Source organism: Talpa europaea (genome assembly GCF_964194135.1).
Source record: "Talpa europaea genome assembly, chromosome: 12".
Taxonomy (NCBI): domain Eukaryota; kingdom Metazoa; phylum Chordata; class Mammalia; order Eulipotyphla; family Talpidae; genus Talpa; species Talpa europaea.
The window spans coordinates 77,914,788-77,941,711 of NC_140079.1; the positions used below are offsets into that span (position 1 = coordinate 77,914,788).

Genomic DNA, 26,924 nt, shown 5'->3' on the forward strand with positions numbered 1-26,924 from the left:
CTGGAGGAAAAGATTTTCAAAGCTGAGCTCATTTTGGTTTGAAGCTTTGAGCAGTGCACATAGATCTAACGAGGAGAAAATCTGAAAAGTGATTCTTTTCTTAGTGAATAAATTGGTGAAAGGTATTTTGGTAAATATCATCTTGTCAGTTAGTAATAACAATTAGAAATTTTCAACACATGCATTTATTCATATTTTTTATTAGAACAATGGCAAAGTGTCCAACCACGAATGAGTCTCATGACACAAGTAGTAGTGAAGATGAGCTCCAGATAGACCTCTATACAGACATGTCAAACATGCACTAATCAGCCTGCAATGCATATTGGGGTGTGTTACAAAACTTATCATACTGTACAAAATTATAAACAATAAAATATTTTTTTTTTTGCAAATATACATTCCTCGATGTCACCCAATTCATATAAGTCCAATATCATTATAATACGTTACTTGGTTCCAAAATTATACTAAATAATACGAGGGTCTGTAAATGCACGTTTCCGCCGCAAAGTAGCATTGAGTACCTGGTAGCCAATGTCCAGAATGGTTCGAAGTGCAAAGGGTTAATGGTATTCACTTTTGTTTATTACAATTGAATAGGAGAAACCACAGCAAAAAAAAGTACAGCACTCTACTTAACCAAATCTGCAATGAACTTATGTATTTTTTTTTTTTTTGAGTAACATGGCCAAACTTTTATTGAAATGTGAGCCATATATGAATTGGAAAGACACATAGGTTTATAACAATACATACAGTATATAATGGAAAAGAACTATTCTAAAAACAAATGTTAATATCTTAAGGTTTTTTAAAAAAAGTTTTTCTGAACTGTCAAAATTCTGCTAAGATTTATTTATCCAAGAATAAAATAATGCAATAGTAGCAAAAAGTCAAAAGCATTGGGAGTCTGAAAAGTCAATTATGAGTGTACTTCAATGATTTTATTAAATTACAAAGAATTAGCTTTTCTAAATAATATGGGACAGTAAATATCACTGGTGGAATGATAGAAATGAAATTAAGACAATGCCTTCTAATCCAAATCTCCAATTGAAATGCACTCTTTTGGCATAAAAGGACATAATGTCTAGAAAATTTGTTGGGTTTTTTTTTTAAAGATTTATTTTTTATTGGGCCTCCCTAGTGACACAAGAGGTTAAGTCTCAGCACTGCAAAGGTATCAGCAGCCACAGCAGCATGAGTTCGATCTCCAGTCAGGGAGCTGACCCACATATGGGGCAGCAGAACTCTCCTGTCTCGCCTGCTGCTCCCCTCAGCAGTGTATTTCAGTCAATCTGCCTGTTTTGCTCCCCACTCTGTCTCTGGTGAAGTCTCTCAACCCACCCTACCCCCTGCCCCTCTGGCCTACACCCTAGCTCTTGTATGCATAAATAAAACAAAGCTTTAAAAAAAATTCATTTTTTATTTATTTATGCATAGAAGAACTGGGTATAGGCCAAAAGTGTGGGGGGTGATAAGAAATTGGTTATTTCTTTGATCACTATATAGTGGTAGCGAGGGAGAGAAGATTAAAGTAAGAGACCTAATTTTAAAATCTGTCAATGGAGAAAATAAGGGTATCTAGATGAATATTGCACTAGATATAACCCAGAAGATTAAGAAGACTATATTTAAGAACACTATATTTAAGAATAGAATCTTGAATTAAAGATCCAAGAACCCAGACTTCATTTATAATGAACGTGCCAAAGATGCATGCTGTAAGTTTAAAATGAAATCATAATTCATAATTGAAGAATACTCTTTCTAAGGTTTGCAGTAATCTAAAAACAAAGTTTCTAATATATGGACAGATTTTGTTCAGTTTTAGAAAGACAGGTACAAATAAGGTGAAATTTAGGGTTAGAACAAGAGTTCCTAACATTAGATGTACAGTAACTCAATGATTTAAAAAGATTATTAACAAAATAGACATACCATATTTTCTTTCAAACAATTCTTCAACTTGTTTACGTAGATCAGTAATTCGAGCATTCCATTTCTCTGAAAAGTGGAAGTCAAATCTCAGTAATAAATCCTTGTTTGAAGGTACTAATATGTTTTTAATTTATATAGGCTAATCCTCCCCCCACCCAGGGGAAAATATTTTTAATTTTTTAAAAAATTTTATTTTATATATTTTTTACGTTTTTCATTTTTGCACAATGTATGCATTTTCATCTTGGTCATAGTCCCCCTACAATTCCTACCCCCCTTTATTTTGACCTTAATCCCCCCCGCATAGTGTGTCTCCGGTTTATACCTGCTTGTTGATTTTGATTTTTACTTTATTATAATTAGTCTTTTTCCTGGTCCCTTCTTTAGGTTTTCTAAATTCTTGCTATGAGTGAGACATCGGGTATTTTTCTTTTTCTTTCTGGCTTATTTCCCTGAGCATGATCCCTTCCAGCTCGATCCATGTTGCTGCAAACTGCATGAGTTTATTTTTTTGATTGCTGAGTAATATTCCATGGTGTATATGTACCACATCTTCTTGATCCAGTCATCTATTTTTGGGCATTTGGGTTGTTTCCATAGCTTAGCTATTATAAATAGTGCTGCTATAAACATAGGGGTGCAGGTGCCCTTTTGAATTAATGTTTCTGTTTCCTTTGGGTAAATACCTAGGAGTGGTATTGCTGGATCATACGGAAGTTCAATCTTTAACAGGTATAGAGGCTAAATTTTATAGTCCATCTTAGTCTATACAATTTTCTGCTTTCATAAGGGAAAATTTCCCCTTTTTTATAAATTCTAGAAGGTATTTAAAGTTTAAAGGTATTTAAAGTTTATTTTTGAAACACTTCACACTGAGGTCTGCGAAGTTAATTAAGAAAGATTAAAAATAGGGGCCTCCCTGGTGGCGCAAGGGGTTAAGACACAACTTGTGAAGCTATACACAGCCACTGCAGCACGAGTTCCATCTCCGGCCAGGGGGGTGACCCACATGGCACAGCAGACCTCTCCTTACTTGCCCACTGCTCCCCTCAGCAGTGTACTTCAGTCAATCTGCCGGTTCTGTTCCCCATTCTGTCTCTAGTGAATCCTTTCACACCCCACACCTCTGGCCTGTACCCCAGTTGTATGCAAAAATAAATCTTAAAAAAAATTAAAAAAAAAAGATTAAAAACATATCTAAGTTAAAATATTAAATTATCAATTAAAAAATGTAACACTGATTGATTTAAAGTCCCACGCAAAATGACAGAAGGTACAATGGTTTTGGTAAACCAACAACATTTAAGCAATATGTGTAAGGTTACTTCAAACTGTTCTTGGGTTTTGAAAGATTAGATTTTAATGCAGCAACATATTTTCTCAGTAATTTTTATCAGTAACAGAAAGAGTTCAGGAAAACAAAGAAAACAGGACTACACTTAAATGAAAACTTACCAAAGTTAAACTCCCTCACTTTCCGTTTCCCAGCATTGGGAGGTTCCGTGACTGGTGGCTGGGGTGGTTCATTGCTCTTTGGTCTCTTGGTGGGTGGAGAATAATCATCATCTTGAAAAAGAAAATTGTCATCACTTGAGGAACAGCCTAAATGAGTTACAGTCACCGCCTGTTAAATTCTCAGCATTCAAAAGCTGTGTGAAGCCTTAAAGCTATTTGGAATGTGGATAATAATTTCTGAATTGTCATTTTCAGCATTTTTTTCTCCCCAATTACATTTTTATCTTTGCTTCTTTGGGGAAGTGCTCAAGTAAATATTCCTCATTTTCCTCATTTGTTTTATTTTGCTTAATCTGAACAAATCTTACAAATTTTTCCTTCTCCTATATAGCTCCCTAGAATTATATTCTAGGTCTCTCAAGAAAAAGGTTAAAATGGAGAGCTGCCTAAAATTAGACAAACACATAGGGGGAGAAAATAAAGTTTGAATAAAAAAGATTTAACTTATGCAAAATTCAAACATACACAACAAGGAAGGCTGGAAAACTATGTCAAAATATCATCAACAAACGTAGAACTTGTGAATTCAAAGACAAAGGGCTACATTCTTTGTGAAACTGTTGCTGCTTCAGTCAAAATAAAAGCTATGTAAAAATGAGCTATCAGAAATTTAAGTACAGAATACAGACTATTTGATGTTTATAGTAAGAGTTGAATGCTAATTTCTTAGTGGGTATGTCTTTGGACTCGACTCTACTGTTCCATTTCAACATATGTATGTCTAATGCCAGATTCAGAATTTTGATCAAATTAAAAAAAGCTATCACTGTCATCTGAAATGTCTTAAAATCTTTGGAAAATGTCAGGAGGCATGCTACTAAGATGCCCAAACACCAACTGTAAATTGTTGAAATTATAGTTTTAAAACATATATATATATATATAAATGGTATAGGGAAAAGTAACTACAGTAACAAAAGATGCCATTCAAATAAAAGTATCCTTTCACACTTGTACACTTCTCATTCTCATTTTACAGCTCTACAGGTTCAGAGAATAGTATGTAACTTAATCATGTCATATCACTAGATAGCGCAACTGATGTTAGATTTGGGATTTTACTAAACTAATAGGTTGTCTATCAAACAGTTAAGAATTCAAACTTCAGCCTAGTATACAGTGTTACCTTGGACAGCACTTTGTATGCTAATCAAAGAAGAATGTGAATGAAGTCTAAAATACTTAAATTTCATTCTACCATGTCATCAGAGAACATAATCGGATATTATTGCCCTGGTTCACCGACTGTGAGTTCTTTATACAATGCCAGTTGATACCTGGGAACCTGAAATTACTCACTACTAGCCAAAAGAAGAAAAAGATACCAAGTCATCAATACCAGATAAATTCACATTAGGATCCATTTATGTGCTGGGAAAGACAAGACTGCTCTTTTAGGGAATACTATTTCATGAAAATATTATCATATAAACAATTTACACTATAAAAATGCTGATGAATTGAAAACCCATGTTTGACCTCTCCCTCCCAGTATATGATATAAAATAAAGACCACAAACTCCAAAACACATTGTTAGAAGCCTCGTGTATTTTGTACTAGTTTCCAAAAGGTGAAACAGAATAGACTCATTTTACCTATGAATAGTGTCAAAACATTAATATTAGCATTTCTTCAGAAATAATGACAGTTAAAGCAAAAATATCTTCCCTATAGGTTAATGCAGTCTATAGATCATTTAAACTGTAATTGAACTCTATATAAAATAAAAATTGAGTATCAGTATAAAATAAAAAGGTATAGTTATGTAACAGTAATGAAGAATAGCAATAACCTATTATATAAATCTCACTTATAATGTAAAATGTTTGAAAGTGAAGCCAAGGCCAAAGGGCATGTTAGCTTTCCTTTAATGTTAGGATATCTCCATGCAGTCAAAAATATTAAAAAAAAAATTTTTTTTAGAACAAAGAATATCATTTATTTCATAAAATTAACTCTTGACCATAAGCAGAAAAAAATAATGTAGGAAAGTACTTAACAAGACAAGCCATTGAAAAAAGACAAAAATATATTGAAAAGCAGTATCTCCCTGTGAAAAATAATGAAGTTCAATCCAAATGTGAACAAATAAATGACTATATCAATATTTAGGATAAATAATTATATTTTAAGATAAATAAAATGATACCACCCATTGTCAAGATTATTTCATTTCATATCTATTAACTGACCATGACTAGTTCCCTGAAATATGGAGTAAATCTTAACAATAAATATAAACTTAAGCACACCTTCAATTTTTTCCTGTTTGCTACAAAAAACTGCAATTGGTTTTGAGAAAGTACGAGATAATGTTACTCTTGGCCTCAAAACTCTTTCCACAGTCAAAATTATTCATTTCTCTGCAGCAGAAAATATCAAATAAAACTCCAAGAGTTTAACAATTAGGCCCAGACAGATGACACTGTTATTCTGTCATGGTGGTTCAACGTAAACTACTTTAGTGTAAGACGACATTATTTCAGAATACCTCTAGCCCAAACTAAAAAGTCTACATCATCAAAACTGAAAGCTTAAAAAACAAATTTCAAAACACATCATTACCGTGCCAAAGCTGCTATTCAGGAATACCTAATAGTTATACTACCACTAAGTCAAACACCGACCACACCTTGAAAAAGGGCAGCCAATAATCCCTAATTCAAAATTTGTATTTAGAAATTCCATTTTCCTTTTTGCAACACATTTACAAATACTTATACAGATTATATAGACTTCAGAACTAAAATGTATTACTGCTTTCTCATTGGGGAATGAACTGATAGACTATGAACCAACTTCTCTGATTTTCTTATTTTAAACATAATCAAATTGGTATGTTTTGTTGTACAACCTGACACCTATTCACTATATCCTTTGGAAATTACATTGAGTTAGAGCCATTAATTACCCTAATCATCTCAAATTCATAAATGGCATCTTTCACTCATTTGATCCAAAGCTATAATTTTTACATGACCAACTGGATGTTCATTAAACGACTCTTTAGCAGCTATAAAATTAAAAATGGAATTTTTCAGTACCAGCCTATCTGTTATATAGATTCTATGAACTCCCCAATAATATAAGCACAGTAATTAAGTTGAACAGAATAATTAAGCAATTACAAAGAGGCTCTACCTTCACAACATGCCCAGAACATGCCCATAGAACCTATGAAGCTCTATCTTCAGAATATGCCCAGAATTCAATTACTTCTTAATCAATATTGCTAACACCCTGCTTTAAAGCACCTTCTTCCCTGCCCTGGATAATCACAAAGGCCTTCTAAACTGGTTTCCTTGCTTCCATTGTGGTCTGTTCAGTCTTTCTCAACACAGCAGCCTTATTTCTTCAAAGTGAAGGACAGACCAGCTGCTCCTCTGTTCAAAACCCTCCACTGAACTTGCCCATCTTGTCACTCCTGAATTCTTAGTACCACCAGCACACACAAGTTACCTGTTATCTGTAGAATGATTAAGCGAACATATCAGAACTGTAGTCCTTAATTATATGCAGCAGCCAAATATTTACCAAAGTCCGATGCATGAACTTCACAAAAAAGGATACCACCAGAGGATGACAGGTAATCCAACTACTGAAGCTCTAAATCAGTGTTATCCAAACTGTAGTCCATGTGCCGTGTGTGGTAATATGAACCAACTATATGTGGAACTGCATTCCTGTGTTGAAATATTTATGTATATAATTTTTCAATGTTTATGAGGAAAAAAATTTTTAATTTCAAAGATTTACTTAGGGAGACACAAAATTAATTTTTAAATAATCCATTTAAAGGAAAAAGCTAAGTAATGAACAAGGAAGAGCGATAGCAGAATGAGCAACATGGTATGGCTCAGATTTAGGAAACAAGACTCTAGAGAGAACTGCATGATAAAGAAACCTTCTTCAAAGTAAAAAAAACCTCCTGATATTAACATACTCATATAAGGCCTCTAACAATTCAGAGGTAAGATTTTTCTCTGCACTTATCAAAGATAAGCACATATAAAAGATCTGATAAGTCTGATTTTACCCAAAATGTAGTCATGGATGTTTATGAAATTAAGGCATACACAGTCGTATTATTCCAACCTGACTCGCCTAAGTTTTGCATGTGTACCATTGATTTCAAGTACCAAGAAGCCCACAAAAAACTATAGTAGGAAAGAAACATACCCTGCAGGGCTAACATCTCTGCATCTATGACAGATAAGCTCCTCAATATCTTCACATGAATAAATCATGGTTAATGTGAAAAATCTGACAAACTTACTTGATGACAAAGTTCTCCTCCCCTCCCATATAAACTATTTGGAAAATGCAGAAATATGCAACAACTGAAAATAATCATACTAATCATTCCGAGGCAAGCAGGAACATTTTATTTTCTTCCAAGCACAAAGCATTTTCCTAAGCAAAACTAACTGGTACTCCAGATAAGCTACCTTACTCACTAAACATACAAGGTCTCTTTTCAATTCATTTAAATAAAAGCCAAACAAAAATCCTATTTCAAGGCTTGTGTGTTTTTTATTTTCTATTAGGAGGACATACCAAAATCTGCTAACATATATATTTAACTTATTTCTGCCATTTTGCAATTATCTTTCCAGAAAAAAAATACAACACATTTCATCAAATAGATGTGAAAGTTCTCATTTAATCATCCTTGTTAATATCACAGACTTAAAGTTTACCTTCCTTAATATATGGATAAAAAATAATAAGCAATTTAATGAAGGTTGATATATAGATTGTTCATGAACATACATGCCATAGAAAATGTTAGTCTGTAATTACCGTATAAAACTGTCATTTTATTTGTCTTCTGAACATAAACAAGCAGCAAATTTCTACTGCTCTTGATAAATCTGGATGAAAAAAAAATATCAAGCTTCTGGCACCATGACTTATATTAAGAATAAAACTGGAAAGGTCCACACCATTTCACGTTCATGAATGCTTTATTTTGCTTTAATGGTCTTATGCTTTAAAAACAAGCATTTACTCTCCAAATTTTAATATAGCTTTTATCAACTTTAAGAATTGATCAATCAACTTGGGCTAATCAGCCCTATTTAAGAATTATCCTGAGAATTTTAATGACTGTTTATTCTTCTTATCTTTACAGAGAGGACAAAGTTTCTGAATGTTTACAGTATTTATTAAACACTCAAGATTTTCTTCTCTGGTAGTTATTGAAGCTTCTAACTAGAAAGCAATAAAATTCAATTATTTAATGCTAGACTACAAACAATTCAAAATTGCTATTAGGTTAGTAAAATCCTATTAGTGATAAATAAAAACAAAGTACCACAAAGATTCCCATATTAAGTGGAAGCTGCCAATCAATTTACATTTTAGAAGCAATGAAAACAAACATAGAGTAGTCTCATGTAGCCAAAAACACTATAAACCAAGTAACACCAGTAGGAGACAGGTTATTAAGAAAGATGAAGAGAAATAATGAGGGAGAAGAAAGAGCGATCCAACCAAGAAAGGTTATGCAGCACTTAATACAGGAAATCACCAAAGATGTGAGGTAATGGAAAAATGCAATCAGAAATGTGGTATTTTAAGTGTTCATAATGTTGAATGCGGAAAAGAAGTATTTTTACAAAACTAAACATGTGTATGTATAGATTATTTTTAACTGTATACAAAATAAACTGCTAGGGACTTTAGAGCACAGTAGGTATATAAACAAAACTTTGCACAGTGCAATTTATTGTAGTTTCACTATTTTACCCATGGAGAAAATTACTTTTGGGGGGGGCAGGTAAGGATATTGTGACACATTAAAAGAAAAATTAATACATATTTAATCATCATTAAAAATGAAAAGTGAAGCTACTTATAATCATATTAGCTGAACCTTATAATAATTGAAGAACACTGGATATATTGGCTCATCTGCATTCATACATAATTTGAAGAAAAACAAGTATTGAACTTTAGCCTCAGAGATTAGAATAAACTTGTAGCTTCTGCTTCGAAACAATTTTTATGGAGAGATTATATGTTGCCTCAAATAGTACAGCAAAGGGGAAACACTCTAAGAACTGACTGAACTATCAAGCCTTTCTCCTGCACTTTACTAAGATGTACAGCAGGGATTTCAGTACTAATTAGCTATCTTTCTCTCACAACCTATTAACAGGTTATAAAATGTGGCTTTTTTTTGGGGGGGGGAGGTGCACTGAGTCTGGTCATAGATTTCAGTTTTTAATTTTTGATTCCCAATGATACAAAGTATAGCTTAGTCCACCTGTGGGGCACTGCTCACTTCACAGCTAGCTTTTGGTGTAAAACTCCCATAGCACTGGGCGCGCTGCTGGGAAGAGGGCCTCTTTGGTCACACATACACATAAATGCCTCCATTTTTTCACAAGTTTCCTTTAAGAATGAATGAAATGCATACTTAGAGATGTGAATGTGACATATTTTTATGACCAGAAGTAAACTTTTGGAATCAAGGCTTTTAGATGACTAACCTTCAATAGTCACCTCAACTTCAGGGTCCTCACTTGTTTCTGAAGGGACATGTTGAGTAGAATCTTGAAAAAAATAAAATTCTAAAATGACATTCATTATAAAGCACTTTCTGTATGTTCCAACATTTTACTGATTTCATACTCCAAAAGCAGCCTACTATAAAATTTTACTGTCATTTTAAATCATCTCATATTTATTAAATTATCTGATCCTTTTCATTGTAAATAGGGATAAAAGAAAACAAAATTTAAAACTGGAAAACTATTAGGAAAAAACAAGTTACCTGCATTAATGGACTCAAAAAACTCATATTTTTAGAGGAATAAGTAATGAAGTCACATTTTCCTGCTGTAATTAGAAAGTGATAGGATAAAAACAAAGATTTCTATTTTATTTGCAATTTCTCCAAGAATTCTAGCAGTGGTTTACACTGGTAAATACAACCACAATCAATTTTGTTCCATTGGGGAATCTTCATAGCAAGATAATGACTATAACAATGTACAGAGGGCTATGACCTACCTTTACATGCAACAAACTTGAAAAATGTAGTATCTTATTAATATTTGTGTTACTACACAAAACAAATGTACATCAGAATGTTAGTGTTAGAAGCTAGAGAGTATGCTCATCAACTCTCTTTTCATTTTGCAAAGGTTGAGGGATTAATTGATTGGTCAAAGACTGTGTTTACTTGTTAGTAAAGAAATAAAGACCAGAATCAAAGTTCAATTCAACTCTGTTAACACTGTAATGTGACAATAAACATTTACACAAAATTAAAGTATTTCAAAGCCTAATATTTACTGATAGAATTGGAAACTGTGGAGCGATTTATATTGCCTGATTTACTGTTGTACTGTGTGTATCTTGTATAAAGGAGTTTCACTTTGTTTACTGCCTACCCAAAACAGGCTTTCCTTTATAGAAAACATTACCTCTATACATTACTCATAAAAAAGGTCATCCACCCAATTTTCTATAAAAAGGTCTCAAAAAGAAATGTAAAATATTGTTTAAAGTAAGATCTCAGTATTCTATAAGAAATGCATTCCAGTTAGAAACCACAATTCTAAAAGCAAATTTGGAAATATTAGTCAACATTTAAGGACCTTAAGATCTCCCTCCATTCAAAGAGGGTAAAAGATGAAATTAATAATTTTTTTAATAAAATTAAAAAAGTAGACATCAGGAATAAAAACTCACAGACCACTGATGAGAGAAGTAATAATTTTAAAACAAGAATCAGTTACTTTACCAGTTCTTTTTTTCTAGGGAAAAATCTAGAAATATTCTTTTGGAACCATATAAACCACTTAGAAATAGGAAGCCACACTGCAAGGTAACAGTTTAACATACAGTTGCAATATCTAAAAAACTGCAATATCAAAATCTAAAGAAGCTGTACCACAATTAAATATGCATTCAATCCTAAAAAATCAAAAGAGAATGGCTGGTAAAGTATATCGTGTTATAGCTGTAGGAATAAAATTATAAAGAAAGGAAATATCTATTTTATTAATATTATGTACACTGTACCCTACTTTTAAAAATGGCATCATTAAACAGTATGTGTAAAAATGAAATACGAACAGAACCAATAATACTTTAATTATAAAATAGTTCTTAAAAATTTTTTAATATGGCAGCATTTTGGATCATGAAGAGTTACTTACCATTTAAGTTTCATCCCCATATACTTTATTATTCAGTATGGTAAAAACAGGTAGATTTTAGGATTTACAAGTAACTACTGGCTAAGTAGGTATACCAAAAACCATCATCTTTATATTAAGGGTAATATTCTATATAATATAGAACGAAACAATAAAAATCCCTTTATTTCTAACCTTCTGCTGGTACTTCCATTTCTGTTCCTTCGTTGCCCTCTGAAGACTGATGGCTTCCTAAAAAGAAAATAAACTATATAAAATAAACCAATAAAAACGTGTACTGAAAAGAAAAGAAACTAGGTAACAACTGAAACAACTTAAGACTTACAAATATACCATATACAAATTGATTCTTTTACTCTTTAGTAGTTAATTCAAACAATATGATCTAATTCAGAAAAACACACAGCATTTTTATTTAAAAGCTAAAAAAATTACTTGAAAACATGAACATATAGAATAAACCTAGATTTGGGGATTTAATATTAGTTGCTGTAACTTCACAAGGTAATTACTGTTAGATATTGGAATTTGAGTAACAGAATGACTGTTTTCTAAGTACCAAGCTATTTTGTTGATGGAAACACAGGAAAAAAAAAACAATTCTTTCCTTTAAAGAGTAGATAAACAAGTTCAAGTTTTGTTGTGAAATGTTTCCTGCATTCCATTTTTACTATGGTAGAAGCTTATGGAAACTCAATCCCCATTATTTAATCAAAGTTGTGCTTAAAGGAAACTCGTAAGTTAAAATTTAAGATACTACCTTTAGTCTCAAAAGCATTTTAACTCAGGTAATATAATCTGCCTGCTTCTAAAAACTGGAACATAAAGCAATGTATCAGGTTAGGCAGTCACGAGTTAAACAGGCTCATCCTACCAGAGCAGAAGTTTTACTAACAGGAAAGAAGCTAAAACATTAGCGAGCCACTTAGGATTAAGTACCCAAACTGCCCCAGAAGACTCATAATCTATCCATAAATGTCTAAGTTACTTAATACAGAGGATAAAAATTACTGCCTTGGTGTATAAATAAAAATACATAAGAATAAGAATTATATAAGGGGAACAGAAGCAAAATCAAAGCTATTTTGCCATTTATTGATAATTAAATTCAAAAATTATACTAGAGCTACAACTCCCCAGGCACAGGTTTTAAATATATTCTACCTCAATTTTAAAAAGCATTTATTACAGTTTCAAAAACTGATACTCAGTATCTAGTATTCTGAATTTAAAGTACATACTATGGTGAAATATTTTTGGTTTTCAATGATAAGCTGTGTAATACCTTAACTGTCTTGGGATTCTTTTCTACTTACTTCATATTATAAAAACTCACCTGAATTCAAAACTCTATGTAAATCTATAGATCTACAGCCATGAATTCTTCAATTAACTTCTTAATATGCTTTCTCAACACACAGTTCCTTTCCCCTGTCTTCCTCTTTGACTTTTGAACTTAAGGAGCTTAAGGTTTTGACTTTTGAACTTAAGGTTCTCTGACATAACAGTCAACAACAAAACATGCAAGGTCAAAGGAATGAGAGACAAGGGAGAAGAGGCCAATACTCAAAAGGATAGACTGAGTAAAGAATAAGAACAGATAAGGTGGTTGTTCTATCCTTCATGAAATGACAAGAGTACATGTAAACAATGATTTTATGTTTTTTGTTTTTTTTAACCATGAAATAAGCAATTACATTTATATTAAAAGCAAGGAAATTAAATTTTATGCACTCCAAGCCAGACAGATAGAAGCAAAAGCCATACAAACAGTCTATGATCATCAAGTTAGGGAACACTACACAAAAATTCCCCAAAAGATATTCAATTGATAAACTTAGGGATTTACAAGTGATATTTTACAATCTTACTAACAACTAAGTTATCAACATGACCTTACTGATATTTACATTATAAACTATACAATAAAAACCTTACTTCTGACTATTCTCATATAAGGTATAAATGTGTACTTTACCTTAAATATGAAAGTGTGTCATGTACCCATTTCGAGATTCATTACTAGATTCACAAAAGGGAAAATTGGTTTTGAAAATTGTTGTTTGTGAAGTTCATTTATATGTTTAAAAAAAAAGGCCAATACATTTCTTTTTCCTTTTCCATTTAGAAAATAATACAGATACAAATACTAAAACACAGTCTGTCCAATATAAAGAAACATTAAATAAGAACAGCATGTGGGAAAATGGAAGTGAAAAAGGTATACCTTGCAAAGACTTCGAAAGGGGGAGTTTGTCATCAACATCATCAGTTTCAGAAGGGCCTGCTTTGGAATACAAAGATAGTACTTCAAAAGTAATCCCAAAAATGTATTTTGGGTCACTTTAGCAAACAAATTTGGGTGAGAGAAATGGAATTAAGACAGCCTTTTCATGAACAAAAAGGGCAAAATTAAAAAAAAAAATGACAAAATGAGTGGTGCCAATTTATGGTCTTAGTGAATGGAAAAGGTGTACTCAGAAAAAATTCATATATAGAGTCAAAAGAAATTTTGAAAATGACTAGACATGAATTGAATGGGAATGATGTTTCTACAAATGGTGGATAGTAAAAGAATATCATCATAGCAAACTGCTACTTCATATAGATTATAAGTGCATATTTATTTGTTCCTTCCTTAAATATTTGCTTAGTATTTTATCATACTAAGGAAAAATGCAGAATCATATTGCTTCACCTCACCTTCATTAAACTCTCTAATCATGTAATTATCAGTAATTCTGAATCTCCACTGAAATAGAAACATGACAAACTAACAGTTATTTAGATTCTGCCTTTCCTGCTAATCCATAAAAGCAGCACACTTTAATAACAACATGGTCTTTCCAATTATTAACATGTAAACTATTCTGGGTAAATCAACTCCACAATGCTATCGAGATTTTGGTGACACATTTACATGAATTATCAAGTTTTTAGTGATGAAAGTAACAGATTTAAAATAGGAAACAGTGTTTTTAATGACTACTAACATAAAACCATGTTCTTATATTAACATGAATACAAACCGTTCCTTTGTCTCTTAATATTATCTGGATAATATCCTAAGATTTTTGGAAGGCCTTGTTAATGCATGAGAAATTTTACACACAGGCACCAAACTGTACATTATAAACAAAAAACAGATATAACAATTTCAAAGAAAATACAAAAATTGTTGGTATTTAGAATCTCTTTAGAAAGATGCTAAATGAGAGACTTGAATGCAAATGTCAGATTCACTGCTCCCTAATCGTGTGATCCTGAGTAAAAATATACCAAAATTAAATTATATTAAGGGTATTAAATAAGTACCACTTCAGCTGCTTTCTTTTTTATAAGTCTAGTTATGTGGCACTCTCAATACTGTATTGTTCTAAATATTTAAAAATGAGGTCCTCTTTAAGTCAATTACAGTGTGTTTCTTAGGATTTCAATTTTTTTTTTTTTTTTTGTGGGACCCTCACCGATGGCCGGGGAATGAACCAGCACTGCAGAGGCTGCGGACAGCCTTGCAGCCAGGCACTCAACTGCTGCACCACCAGGGGAGGCCCAGGATTTCAATTTTAAATTACTGACGTAAAATTTAATTATATTGTGTTTAGAAAATTTATTAAATCTCCTATAAGAATGTAGATCTATAAATTTACCATACTTGTGTCAACTCTTTTTTTTTTAAAGATTTATTTATTTATGCATACAAAAGCTGGGGTACAGGCCAGAGATGCGGGGGGTTTCACCAGAGACAGAGTAGGAAACAGAACAGGCAGACTGACTGAAATACAAGGCTGAGGAGAGCAGTGGGCGAGACAGGAGAGGTCTGCCTCACCATGTGGGTTGCTCCCTGGCCGGCCGGGGGTTGAACTCAGGCTGCAGAGGCTGAGGATTGCTTCAGAGTGCGGTGCTTAACCCCTTGCGCCACGAGGGAGGCCCCCTGCTTGTGTCAACTCTTTATTTCTACTTTAAGGTTATATTGTTAGTATATACTAACTAATTAACAGGTGTATCAAGTAGTAGCTTATTTGCATATATTTACATCTACATATACGTACATATGTAGTCTTTTTTTATATATATAAATTTTATTGTTATATTCCCCATACAATTGCAGCCCCCCCATTCTGACCCCAATCCCTCCCCTCCCGCCCCCGCCCCCGCCCCCCTAAAAGTGTCTCTGGTTCATAGTTTTTTGTTGATTTTGATTTTCACTTTCTTATAGTTATTCATTTTCCTGGTCCCTTATTTAAGTTTTCTAGATTCCTGCTATGAGTGAGACCATTACATATGTAGTCTTACTCTTTATCCCTGTTACCTTTTTCTTTTTGGGATTCAAATTTGTTTTGGTTAATATCTCCTCTGCATAACTTTAAGGATCACTACTTTCAAAAATTATACTATTTAATTCTAGCTACATGTTTTTTAACAACATATATTTGGATTTTATTCACCATAAGATAGACAGAATACTTTACCCTCACTCTCAAGTTACTAGTAAATATCTAGCAGTCATTGTAAAAATCAAAGATTCTCAACTTATATATGAGTATCACTATCATAGAGGAATTGACACATGCACAGAGATACTCAAATTTATTTTGCAATACCAAAAGCTTTGGAAGAAAACAAGTATTTTTTTCTTCTGTAGAAGAATGAACTATAGTATAACCACACAATGTACCTACTACAATACTATTAAATCCACATGTGTCAAAGTAGGTTAATCTTTGAAAACTTATATTGAAAGATTGTCACACAAGAACATATACACAAACAGCATATACAAAGTCACTATTCATGTCAAACTTAAAAACTGAGCAAAGACTACGCATAGAATGAACTGGATGTGCAACCGTAGATACTCCTATGGGAATATATATGCAATAAAAGTATAAAATCATCATTGTATTAGCAAGAACAACCCTCAATTTCAGGAAAATGGTTAACTCAGGAGATACAAAGATAAAAGGAAAATTCAGGAGCACTTTAAAGAAGTTATCAATTACACATTCAATATTATGTCACACGGGGGAGGGAGCAACAGAACATTAACGTTCAGTCAATTTGGGCAGATGTACATTGTGCTTGTAGGTTTTAAGTGTTTCAATTTTTAAAAAGCGTTTTAAAAACACAGCAATGCAAATACATGATCTAAGTACCCTCCAAATATGTCTAACAAACTATGTTTTATAAAACATACCTGAAACAAAAGATTACATGTATTAGGATTCCATTTATATGAAACACAATGAATAAAACTCAACTAGTTTGTTATAGTCAGGACGAAAGTTACCATTTGGAAACCAGATGATTAAGAAGGAGCCTGAGGAAAAGTTTCTAGGATATTGATAGCTACAACAAACCTTCAGAAGACATGAATCACAAGGTATAGCATTGAAAGGAGAAAAGGATAAATCCTCCAAGGCATTGGAGATGTCAATACTCTGGCATTGAAGTAGACACAAGTACCAGCAAAGGTTAGCAGATCTGAAGCCCTCTACCAGAAAACCTTAATAAAGTAAGTGAAATTATATAAAATATGTTCTTCAACTGCAATTATGCCAGGAGAATGTACCTAAAATCTGCAGAATTCTTGAAAGAAGTGTGGCAAGTTATAACCCCACAAAGTGAAGTAGTACAAAGGACAAGGATTCTGTTTATGCCCAAGCAAAGTGGTGTTATGACAGGCAACAAGGAGATTAAGATGTGCAAAGTCAATTTTCTGGGAAAAAGGTTAAAACTACAAAGAAAATTGTGACATGGCTTGAATGTGCTGAGGGCAACTGCAGATCTAAGAGCATGCTGGCTACTAAGAGATGCAAGCATTTTTAACTGAGAGGAAGTTAGAGAAAAAAGACCAAACAATCCAGAAGTATGTTAGCAGACCTGAAGCCCTCTAACAAACAACCTTCACACACACACACACACACACACACACACACACACACACACACATACACACACGCATGCGCGCGCGCACGCGAGCTAAAATAGGGACTGTCATTTTGAAAAAGAACACCTGAGTACTATCATCAGCTGATTTCAAGATGCTATAAGCTACTCAATTTAATTTGGAAAAAGGACAGAAACTGACAAAGATGTAAAAGGTAATACAATGGAAGAAGAGTCTTTTAACAAATGGTGCTGAAAAACTGACTATTCACATATTTTAAGTCTGAACTCAAGTATCTCACACATATAAATAAATTAGGTCTAGGTCTATCAGATGTAAACGTGAAACTATAATATTTTGATAAAACAAAATATTTTTGACTTTGGGTAAGCAAGGATTTCTTATCTGTGATACTTAAGTATAATCCACACAATGAAAAAAAATCTAGTAAATGGACTTCATCAAATTAAACTATTTGTAAATCACACCAGAGGATATTTTATTCAGAATATACAGAGCTGTCAAAACGCAATTAAGAGAAATATCCAAATTTCACTGACTGTATTTCCCAGCTTGCTAGAAACAAAACTGTCTAGCTTCTATCTTTTTCAAATGCACTGAAGAGATTATCATTTCAAGCAATCTTTCCTCCTACCCAGTTTTTTTTTTTAAAGATTTATTTATTTAGGGTCTCCCCAGGGGTGCAACAGGTTGAGCGCAGCGCTGTGAAGCTGCCAGGCTGGCCAGGGAGATTCCCACATGGCACAGCAGCTCTCTCCTGTCGCACCCACTGCTCCTTCTCAGCAGTGTATTTCAGTCGTCTGCCTGTTCTGCTCCCCGCTCTGTCTCTGGTGAATCCTCTCATCCCCCACACCTCTGGCCTATACCCCACTGCTTGTAAAATTAAATAAAACCTTTTTTTAAAAAAAGATTTATTTATTTATGCATATAAGAACTAGGGTACAGGCCAGCGGTGCTGGTGGTGAGAGGATTCACCAGAGACAAAGTGGGGAGCAGTACAGGCAAACTGACTAAAATAGATTGCTGAGGGGAGCAGCGGGCGAGATGGGAGAGGTCTACTGCACCATGTGGGTAGCTCCCTGCCCGGGGATCGAACTCATGCAGCAGAGGCTACGGATAGCGTCACAGTGCTGTGCTTAACCCCTTGCACCACCAGGGAGGCCCTCCTACCCAAGTCTTATTAGTCAGGCATCACCCTAAATCACATTCCCAGGACCACCCTGGTGGTCACTGTGGCACTGAGTTCTATCCCCAGCCTAGGAGCTAACCCACATGGGGTGGCAGACCTCTTCTGTCTCACCTACTGTTCCTCTCAGCAATGTATTTCAGTAGATCCACCTGTTCTGCTCCCCACTGTCACTGGTGAATCCTCTCACTCTCCACACCTCTGGCCTACACCCTAGTTTTATATGCATAAATAAATCTAAAAAAAAAAAAAAAAAAACACAAACCACTCACACCCCAACCTCAAATGGGAGCAAAAAACCTTCATGGCTGATAACAGTGATGCTAAAAAGACAATACCAAAGACGAAGACACATTTTTCCCAAATTAAATATGTATAAAATAGAATATTTTATTAAATAATTTATATCACATTAGGCACATAGATCAGTAAGGTACTAACATCTGCTATAAAATGTAAATATTTTGCAAAATTTTGACTTTTTAATTAGAGACCCTTAGAATTATCTCAACTTTTTTTTTTTTTAAAGATTTATTTATTTTTATGCAAGAGCTGGGGAACAGGCCAGCGTCACGGGAGGGTGAGAGGATTCACCAGAGACAGATCGGGTTGCAGAACAGGCAGATAACCGAAATACACTGCTGAGGGGAGCAGTGGGCGCAACAGGAGAGGTCTGCCACGCCATGTGGGAATCTCCCTGGCTGGCCCAGAATTGAATCTGCACTGCAGAGGCTGCAGACAGCTTCACAGCACTGCGTTCAACCTGCTGCGCCACCGGGGAGGCCCAGAATTATCTCAACTTTTAAGCCACATTTTTCCTAACATCACAAGCAATAAAAAGTGATGGATAAAACTCATGAACTTTACTACAACAGGGTTTAACAGATATATACAACTATTCACGTAATTACAAAACCAGAATAAACTTATTCCTAGGACTTTCATAATGATAAAAGTGAACTGGTAAAAGATTATGTTTTTAAATAAAATAAATCCATTTGACAAATGCAAATTAAAACCAAAATTAGGTATCATAAGACACCCAATAAAGTGGCTAAAAAAAAAAACAACAAAAACACACAACCCACCAAGACTGGCTATACAAGTGTTGGCATGACATGGAACAACTACAACTATGGCACACTGCTGATGGGAATGTAAAATGTGCATTCTCAGTTTCTTACAAAGTTAAATACCTACCATATGTCCCAGCTATTCCATTTCTAGGAATCTACTCAAGAGAAATGAAGGCTTATTTCCACACAAAAATTTGTACATAAATGTTCATAGTAGCTTTATTTCTAACAGCCCCAAACTGGAAACTACCAAAGTGTCCACCAAGAGACAAAGAAATAGTAAAACTGTAGTATATCCATACAATTGAACAATAATACTCAGTAATAAAATGGAATTAGTTATTGATATACTCAAAACTTATGGATGAATTTTTCAAAAAATTATGTAGAATGTAAACAGTAATGCACCTCACCCTAAGAAAACAGTACATACTTTATGATGATTCCATTTATATAATGATAGAAAACAGATCAGTGATTGGTTAAGGAGGCTGGTGAATTACAAAGGGACACAAGAAAATCGGGGGGGGGGTCACAGAAATTTCCATTTTTTTGATTGCAGTGAAGATGGTTTTATAGGTATACATGAAATAAACCATATTTTATACTTTAATGTACATTATGCACCTAAAAAATTAAAGTGACAAAAAACTACACAAGAAAACTGAAAGCAATACAATGTTAACAGCAATAGGAATGTAATTTATCTTCCTTTTATGTTTATAAAATTTTTTTATGGAAAGAATAAACACTAGTAAGTAAGGCACCTATTGCACTGGTAGATATGTACCATTAACCAGGTGATATACAATCCCTTCAAAGATATCCTAAGATTTTAAGTGTCTTTTAGTGTGGTTAGCTCTTTTTGTTTCTGAACACATAACAACTACTGAACTTATTTTTTTCTTTCATGAGTAGTTGGGTTTATTTCAATAGTAAGTTTAAAACTCTTGCCTCACGCAAGAGCACTATCAGGAATAGACACTTTTGTCAACATTGATCAACAAGCAGAGTCAGTCCACATTTGCTCTGACCCATCTATTAAGTTAACCCAAGCTGCATCTTCAGAAATTGTGAAATCTCAAGTAGAGGAAGGCTGATCTTTTTTTATTTAATTAAAAAACCAATCATCATAGTAAAAAAAATTAACTCACTATAAAATATGGTATTCTAAATGAGAATACATTGATGTGTAAAACTGCACTGTGAAATTATAACTTTTAGTTCCTTCCAAATAACCAAGCAAACAAACATGGAACAAAATGATAAAAGCTAAAATTTATTATGTCTTACCTTTTATAGACTTTTAAGATAATGATAATGCTCATACACTTATTTTTGTTGTACAAATAAAGCTAAAGTTTCAGAAGACATCTCAAGCCTTGCAAATAGCACTAAAAAGTAGAACTGAACTCTATACTAAGTTCTTGTGTCACTTTTGATTTTCCTTTTAACATTAATGGCTACTTTACATTTCCCCATAAATTGTTTAATTCATTTTATTGATCCATTTTCTAAGTATATTTTATTACAGTGATGACTTATAAACATACATGTTAATAAAAGACCAATCAATAAAATAGTAGTTAAGGAATTCTGGCAATTGATGAACAAATTTTAACTAACAATAAATTTTGGAAAGAAAAACTGTATATAACAGTATTACCTTGAATATTATATTGATAGTAATCAGGATCTTCTGATTCTTCCTTTACTGTCACAGCTGCCATTTCCAGGGAAATACCTATAAAAGCAAATGAAATTATTTAACTGTTCTTCAGGGTATTCAGTTAAATCATAAAGGGAAATTAGTCTGCCCTCCTAGGAATGCAGAACAATGCATAGATATTTTTTAAAGACTCTGAAAGGACAAAACTTTGCTAGGTAGCAGAAGAGCAAAAATCATCTACAATTCAACCAAGACAAAGTTTCAACCACTACTAATACTCTGGAATTATTTGCTGATTGACAGAACTTTATGGTGAGACATAAAAGAATATATATTGTACAACTCCACTTACACGGAGGTAAAAACCAGATAAAAGAAATCTATATTGGAACTCAAGTAATGTAAATTATACCTCAATAAAGCTAAAATTAAAAAAAAAAAAAAAAAAAAGAAATCCAGTAAATAAATAGCTAACTCCTGGAAACAGGTATGAGAGGGAAGCAGGCTTATCAAAATTCTGCATCTTGATGTGTTAGGTTACAGAAGCCTGCACACTTTCTATATATTGAGCTATTATATTTTAATTAAAAAACTTAAGAAAAAGATTCTTAAATTTTTTAGTAAATTCTTACTAAAAATATATTCCCTGTACATTGTTCACATAAATATCATCAGTAAAGGGTTAAATAGAAATCATCTGCCATCTGATGATATGAAAGAATAAAGCATCAGTATTTTCACTAAAAATGCACTAGGTGAATCTAATCATGAGGATATTTCAGATATTATTCAAAAGTATCAATATCACAGATGACAAGGAAAGACTAAGGAGCCATTTCTAGATTAAAGGAGTGACTAATCAAACAATTAGCAAAACTTGGAAATGACCAGAAATCAGACAGAATAAGTTATTTCCATTTTTAATGGTTATCTTGTGGACATGAAGGACAATAGCCTGGACTGTAAGAAAGTAGGTAAAAGAGTGATAGGACATCACGTTGGCAACTTACTGTCAAATATCAATAGAACAGGAAAAAGTTCTTTACATCATATATGCTGATTTTCTATTAGCTTGCAGCATTTTAAAATGTAACATTACAACCTTACCTCACATAGTTTTCTCCAATTTAACTAGCAATCCATATTATAAATATATGCGTACATGTGAATGCTGTACTTTCATTCTAGGTTAGCTGTGAACCTTAAAGTGCTCTAAAAAAAAAAAAAGTCTCTTAAAATAAAAAAGTGAGGAAAGAAACCAAAAGAGGAAAATCCACCACCCACTAGTATCATTATGATCAAAAAAGACACACAATAAACAAGTGTTGACCAAGCTATGGAGAAACTGAAACCATCACAGACTCCTTAAAAGAACATAATATAGTGCAGCCACTTCGGAAAAAGTCTGACAGTTGCTTAAAAGGTAAGCATAGTTACCACAGAACCAAAAATTTACTTCTAATTATGTACTCAAAAGAACTGAAGACAGTGTATTTCCACACAGAGACACATACATGGTTGTTCACAGCATGTTATCCAAAACAGACCAAAAGTGGAAACAACTCAAATGTCCACCAAATGGAAAATGAATAAAGACAAATTAGTATGAACCTGTAAAATGGAATAATATTCAGATATGAACTACTTATACATACTATAACTTTTTTGAAGATGATGCAGAGTAAAAGGAGCAAAAGGTAAGCACCACACCACATATTTTATGATTCTACTTTATGAAATGTTCAGGTAACACTTATTTATAAAACTTGAAAGTAGATGAATGGTGGGAACAGGGAGTAAATGTAAATGGGCAGCAGGTTTCACTTGGGGTAATGGAAATATTCTAAAATTAGACTGTGGTGAGGACCTCCCTGGTGGCGCAAGGGATTAAGCACCGCACTATGAAGCAGACCGCAGCCTCTGCAGCACGAGTTCGATCCCCAGCCCGCTAGGGAGCAACCCACATGGTGCAGCAGACCTTTCCTGTCTCGCCCGCTGCTCCCCTCAGCAGTGTACTTCAGTCAGTCTGCCTGTTCTGTTCCCCACTGTTTCTGGTGAATTCTCTCACCCTCCCCCCCACATCTCTGGCCTATACCCCAGCTCTTGCATGCATAAATAAATCTTTAAAAAAAAAATTAGACTGTGGTGATCCCTGCAAACCTTTATATTCACAAATTTGGCCTCCCCTGGTGGCACAGCAGTTGAGCGCTGGGCTGTGAAGCTGCCCGCAGCCTCTGCAGCACAGGTTCGATCCCCGGCCGCTGGCAAGGGTCCCCACATGGTGCAGCAGACCTCTCCTACTGCACCCGCTGCTCCCCTCAGCAGTGTAGTTCATCAGTCCTCCTGTTCTGCTCCCCGCTCTGGTTCTGGTGAATTCTCTCACTCTCCCTCACTTCTGACTGTACCCAGTGCTTGTATAAATAAATAAATCTTTATATTCACAAATCTTCACTGAATTTTACACTTAGATAAGTTGAATTCCATGGCATAATTTATATCTCAATACAGTTATTCCAGGAAAACCCTATGTGCAATAACAGTAAAAGCATAACATTTAAACATAAGGAATTAAATACCAAAAAGAGCTTAAAGTTAAAAATTGTTTCCTTGGAGAATAGAAAATGGAAGTACAAAGGGGAGTAGGAGAATGTTATAGTGATTTTTGCAGAACTAGTTGACATTTTATACTAGCTGACAATTTATATTATTATTCCTGCAGAACTGGGAAAAAAAAAAAAAAAAAACCACACAATGAATTTTGTCCACAAGCATGTAACTAGCAATGAACGTCTAGCTACCGTTTATCAAATAAATCATCTTTTTTGGGTTTTAGTATATGATAACATCAACTAATGTCACTGTCAGAATAAATTTGCTCTGCTTCTCAATAATAATGAGTCAAATAATATAACCCTCTAAATTAAAGAAAAAACTTCATTACTTAGATTTCACAATGGATTCTAAAGGCGACTGTACATACCAGAATCTTCCGTGGGTTCAGTTTTTACTTTGATGGGGCCACAACTGAAAGGGAAAGAAGTCCTGATAAAGCTATGTGCTGATGAGGGTTACTCACATAGATAGCAACGCAATGAATCTCAACATATAAAAGCACTCACCTCACCAAGCTGAATGCAAAACTAACTCAACTTTAAATTGACATTTATTTCCTGCATTAAGATGACTTGTCACTTGACTTTACTATTTTAATTTAATTTAAGCAATCTTTTAGGAGCAAGTTTAACAAATATATACAGAATAGCATGTTAACTTTCAAATTCCACTTTAGTGTAAGGCCTTCTATTTACAATATGGTCATGAGACCAGAATCATCAATTTCATGCGGTACTATGTTCATGCAGTTTCATACTACTGTTCAGTACTAAGTCAAAAACTGTCTTATCATAAGATCCCCAAATGATTCAATTGCATATTAAACTTTTAGAAGTCTGAGAGAGGCCCTGAAATATTTTAATACTTCAATAATCTAAAAACTAAAACCTGGTTAGATGTGGAAGTTTATTAGTACTTATGAAGCATGGTTTACCTTCCACCTGGAGATAGCATTGACCTTTCAGTGTCTGTTACCATCACACGACCACCTACATACAAAAAAAAAAAAAAGATTTAGGTTTTCCCAACACTTCAAAAATGATTATTTCCAAGTTACCTAATAGCTTTTATCCCCTTTCCTACCAGTGCCTTACCTTTAATTTTTATCAGTAAAACAAATACAGCAATATGGCATTAGTCATATTGAATAAGGCTCTGCTACTATATAAATAATAATTAAGACTTCTACTAAGGAGTAGCTTCAGCACAGAAGAACTGGAAAACAATGACTGCTAACTGGTATGGGATTTCTGTTCGGGTTAATGAAAACATTCTGGAATTAAGCAGCAGTAAGAGCAGTGCATCTGGCAAATACACAAAGCGCAGTCAATGATTTAAACTTAAAATCATGAATTTTATGTTGGCAGGAAATAGACTGACCCTACCAAATGCTGATGAAGATGTAGAATTAGAATTCTCATACATTGCTGGCAGGAATGGAAAATGGAAAAAACACGTGGAAAACCAGTTTGGCAGCTTCTTAAAAACATTACTATATGATATAGTTCCAATTTTAGGTAGACCCAGGAAAAGGAAAATATATGTCCACATAAAGACTTGCACTCATAGGGGCCTCCCTGGCAGCACAGGGGTTAAATGTCAGTACTAAGAAGCTATCCACAGCCACTGCAGCATGACTTCAATCCCGGGCCAGGGAGGTGACCCATATGGCACAGCAGACCTCCTGTCTCGTCCACTGCTCCCTTCAGTCAGTCTGCTTGTTCTGCTCCCCCCTCTGTCTCTGGTGAATTCTCTCACTACCCCCCACTACCTCTGGCCAGCACCCCAGTTCTTGTATACATAAATAAGTCTTTTTAAAAAAATATTTTATATAATTCTTACATCATTTTTCATCATGGTTATATTCCCCATACAATTGCAACCCCCCCCCCCCATTTTGACTCTAGTCCTTCCTCTCCCCGTCCCTCCTGGCACCCCCTCACTCCTATAGTGTGTCTCTGGTTTATAGCTGCTTGTTGATTTTGATTTTTACTTTGTATTGATTAGTCTTTTTCCTGGTCTCTTATTTAAGTTTTCTAAATTCCTGCTATGAGTGAGACCACATAAATAAGTCTAAAAAAAAAAAAAAAAAACACAACAAACAACTCTTATCCCCACAGGACGCTTGCAAGTGAAGACACAACTAACAGAATTACAGAAAATATCTGCAAGTCATGTATCTAATAAGACTTATACTGAGAATGTGTATTAAGTTCTTATGTAAAAAAAAAACTCTCACAACTAGAAGTATACCAATTGGTGAACAGATAAATGGATGGATAATCATACAATTGATAATTATTAGTCAGCAATTATTAGAAAAAAACTACTGACACACCTAACAACCTGGGTGAACCTGAACAGAATTATGAGTGAAAAAAGCTAATCTCAAAAGAATACATAGCGTGCATTATTTCATTTACATAACATTGAAAAAGAAAAGGAATATCCTCAATTTTTATGCTTAGTGAAGTAAGCCAGAAAGAAAAAGAAAAATATCGGATGTGGTTTCACTTATGAGGACTATAAGGGAACCAAATAAGAGACCAGGAAAAAAAAATAATTAAATTAAAAAAAAATTAACAGGCAACTATTTATCAGAGACACTATGCAGGGGAGGGGAAGGGAGGGGGATCAAAACAGGGGAGGGAATATGTTCTTACACAAGGGACTACGGTGATGGGGCATGGGTGAAATGGCGGTGGGAATTTTGTGGGGACTACACCTGAGAGGAGAAAGCATGCATTGTACAAAAAGGAAGAATGATGTAAAATACATATAAAAATAAAATAAAAATTAAGGGGAAAAAAAGAAAATACCCTAAATTAGACTATG

General features: G+C 33.9%; 1 protein-coding gene across 1 annotated transcript in view; it reads right to left on the bottom strand.

Annotated features, from left to right (window-relative positions):
* GTF2I (general transcription factor IIi) overlaps window positions 1-26,924 on the bottom strand; it is an 88,359-nt gene that overhangs the window by 30,452 nt on the left and 30,983 nt on the right. Inside the window, exons 7-14 of the mRNA XM_084249734.1 lie at window positions 25,024-25,078; window positions 24,457-24,500; window positions 21,474-21,551; window positions 13,862-13,921; window positions 11,809-11,865; window positions 9,958-10,020; window positions 3,400-3,510; window positions 1,945-2,010 (exon numbers count right to left, since the gene is read on the bottom strand). Of these exons, the coding sequence (XP_084105860.1) occupies window positions 1,945-2,010; window positions 3,400-3,510; window positions 9,958-10,020; window positions 11,809-11,865; window positions 13,862-13,921; window positions 21,474-21,551; window positions 24,457-24,500; window positions 25,024-25,078 (534 nt within the window). The remainder of the gene's footprint in view (window positions 1-1,944; window positions 2,011-3,399; window positions 3,511-9,957; window positions 10,021-11,808; window positions 11,866-13,861; window positions 13,922-21,473; window positions 21,552-24,456; window positions 24,501-25,023; window positions 25,079-26,924) is intronic.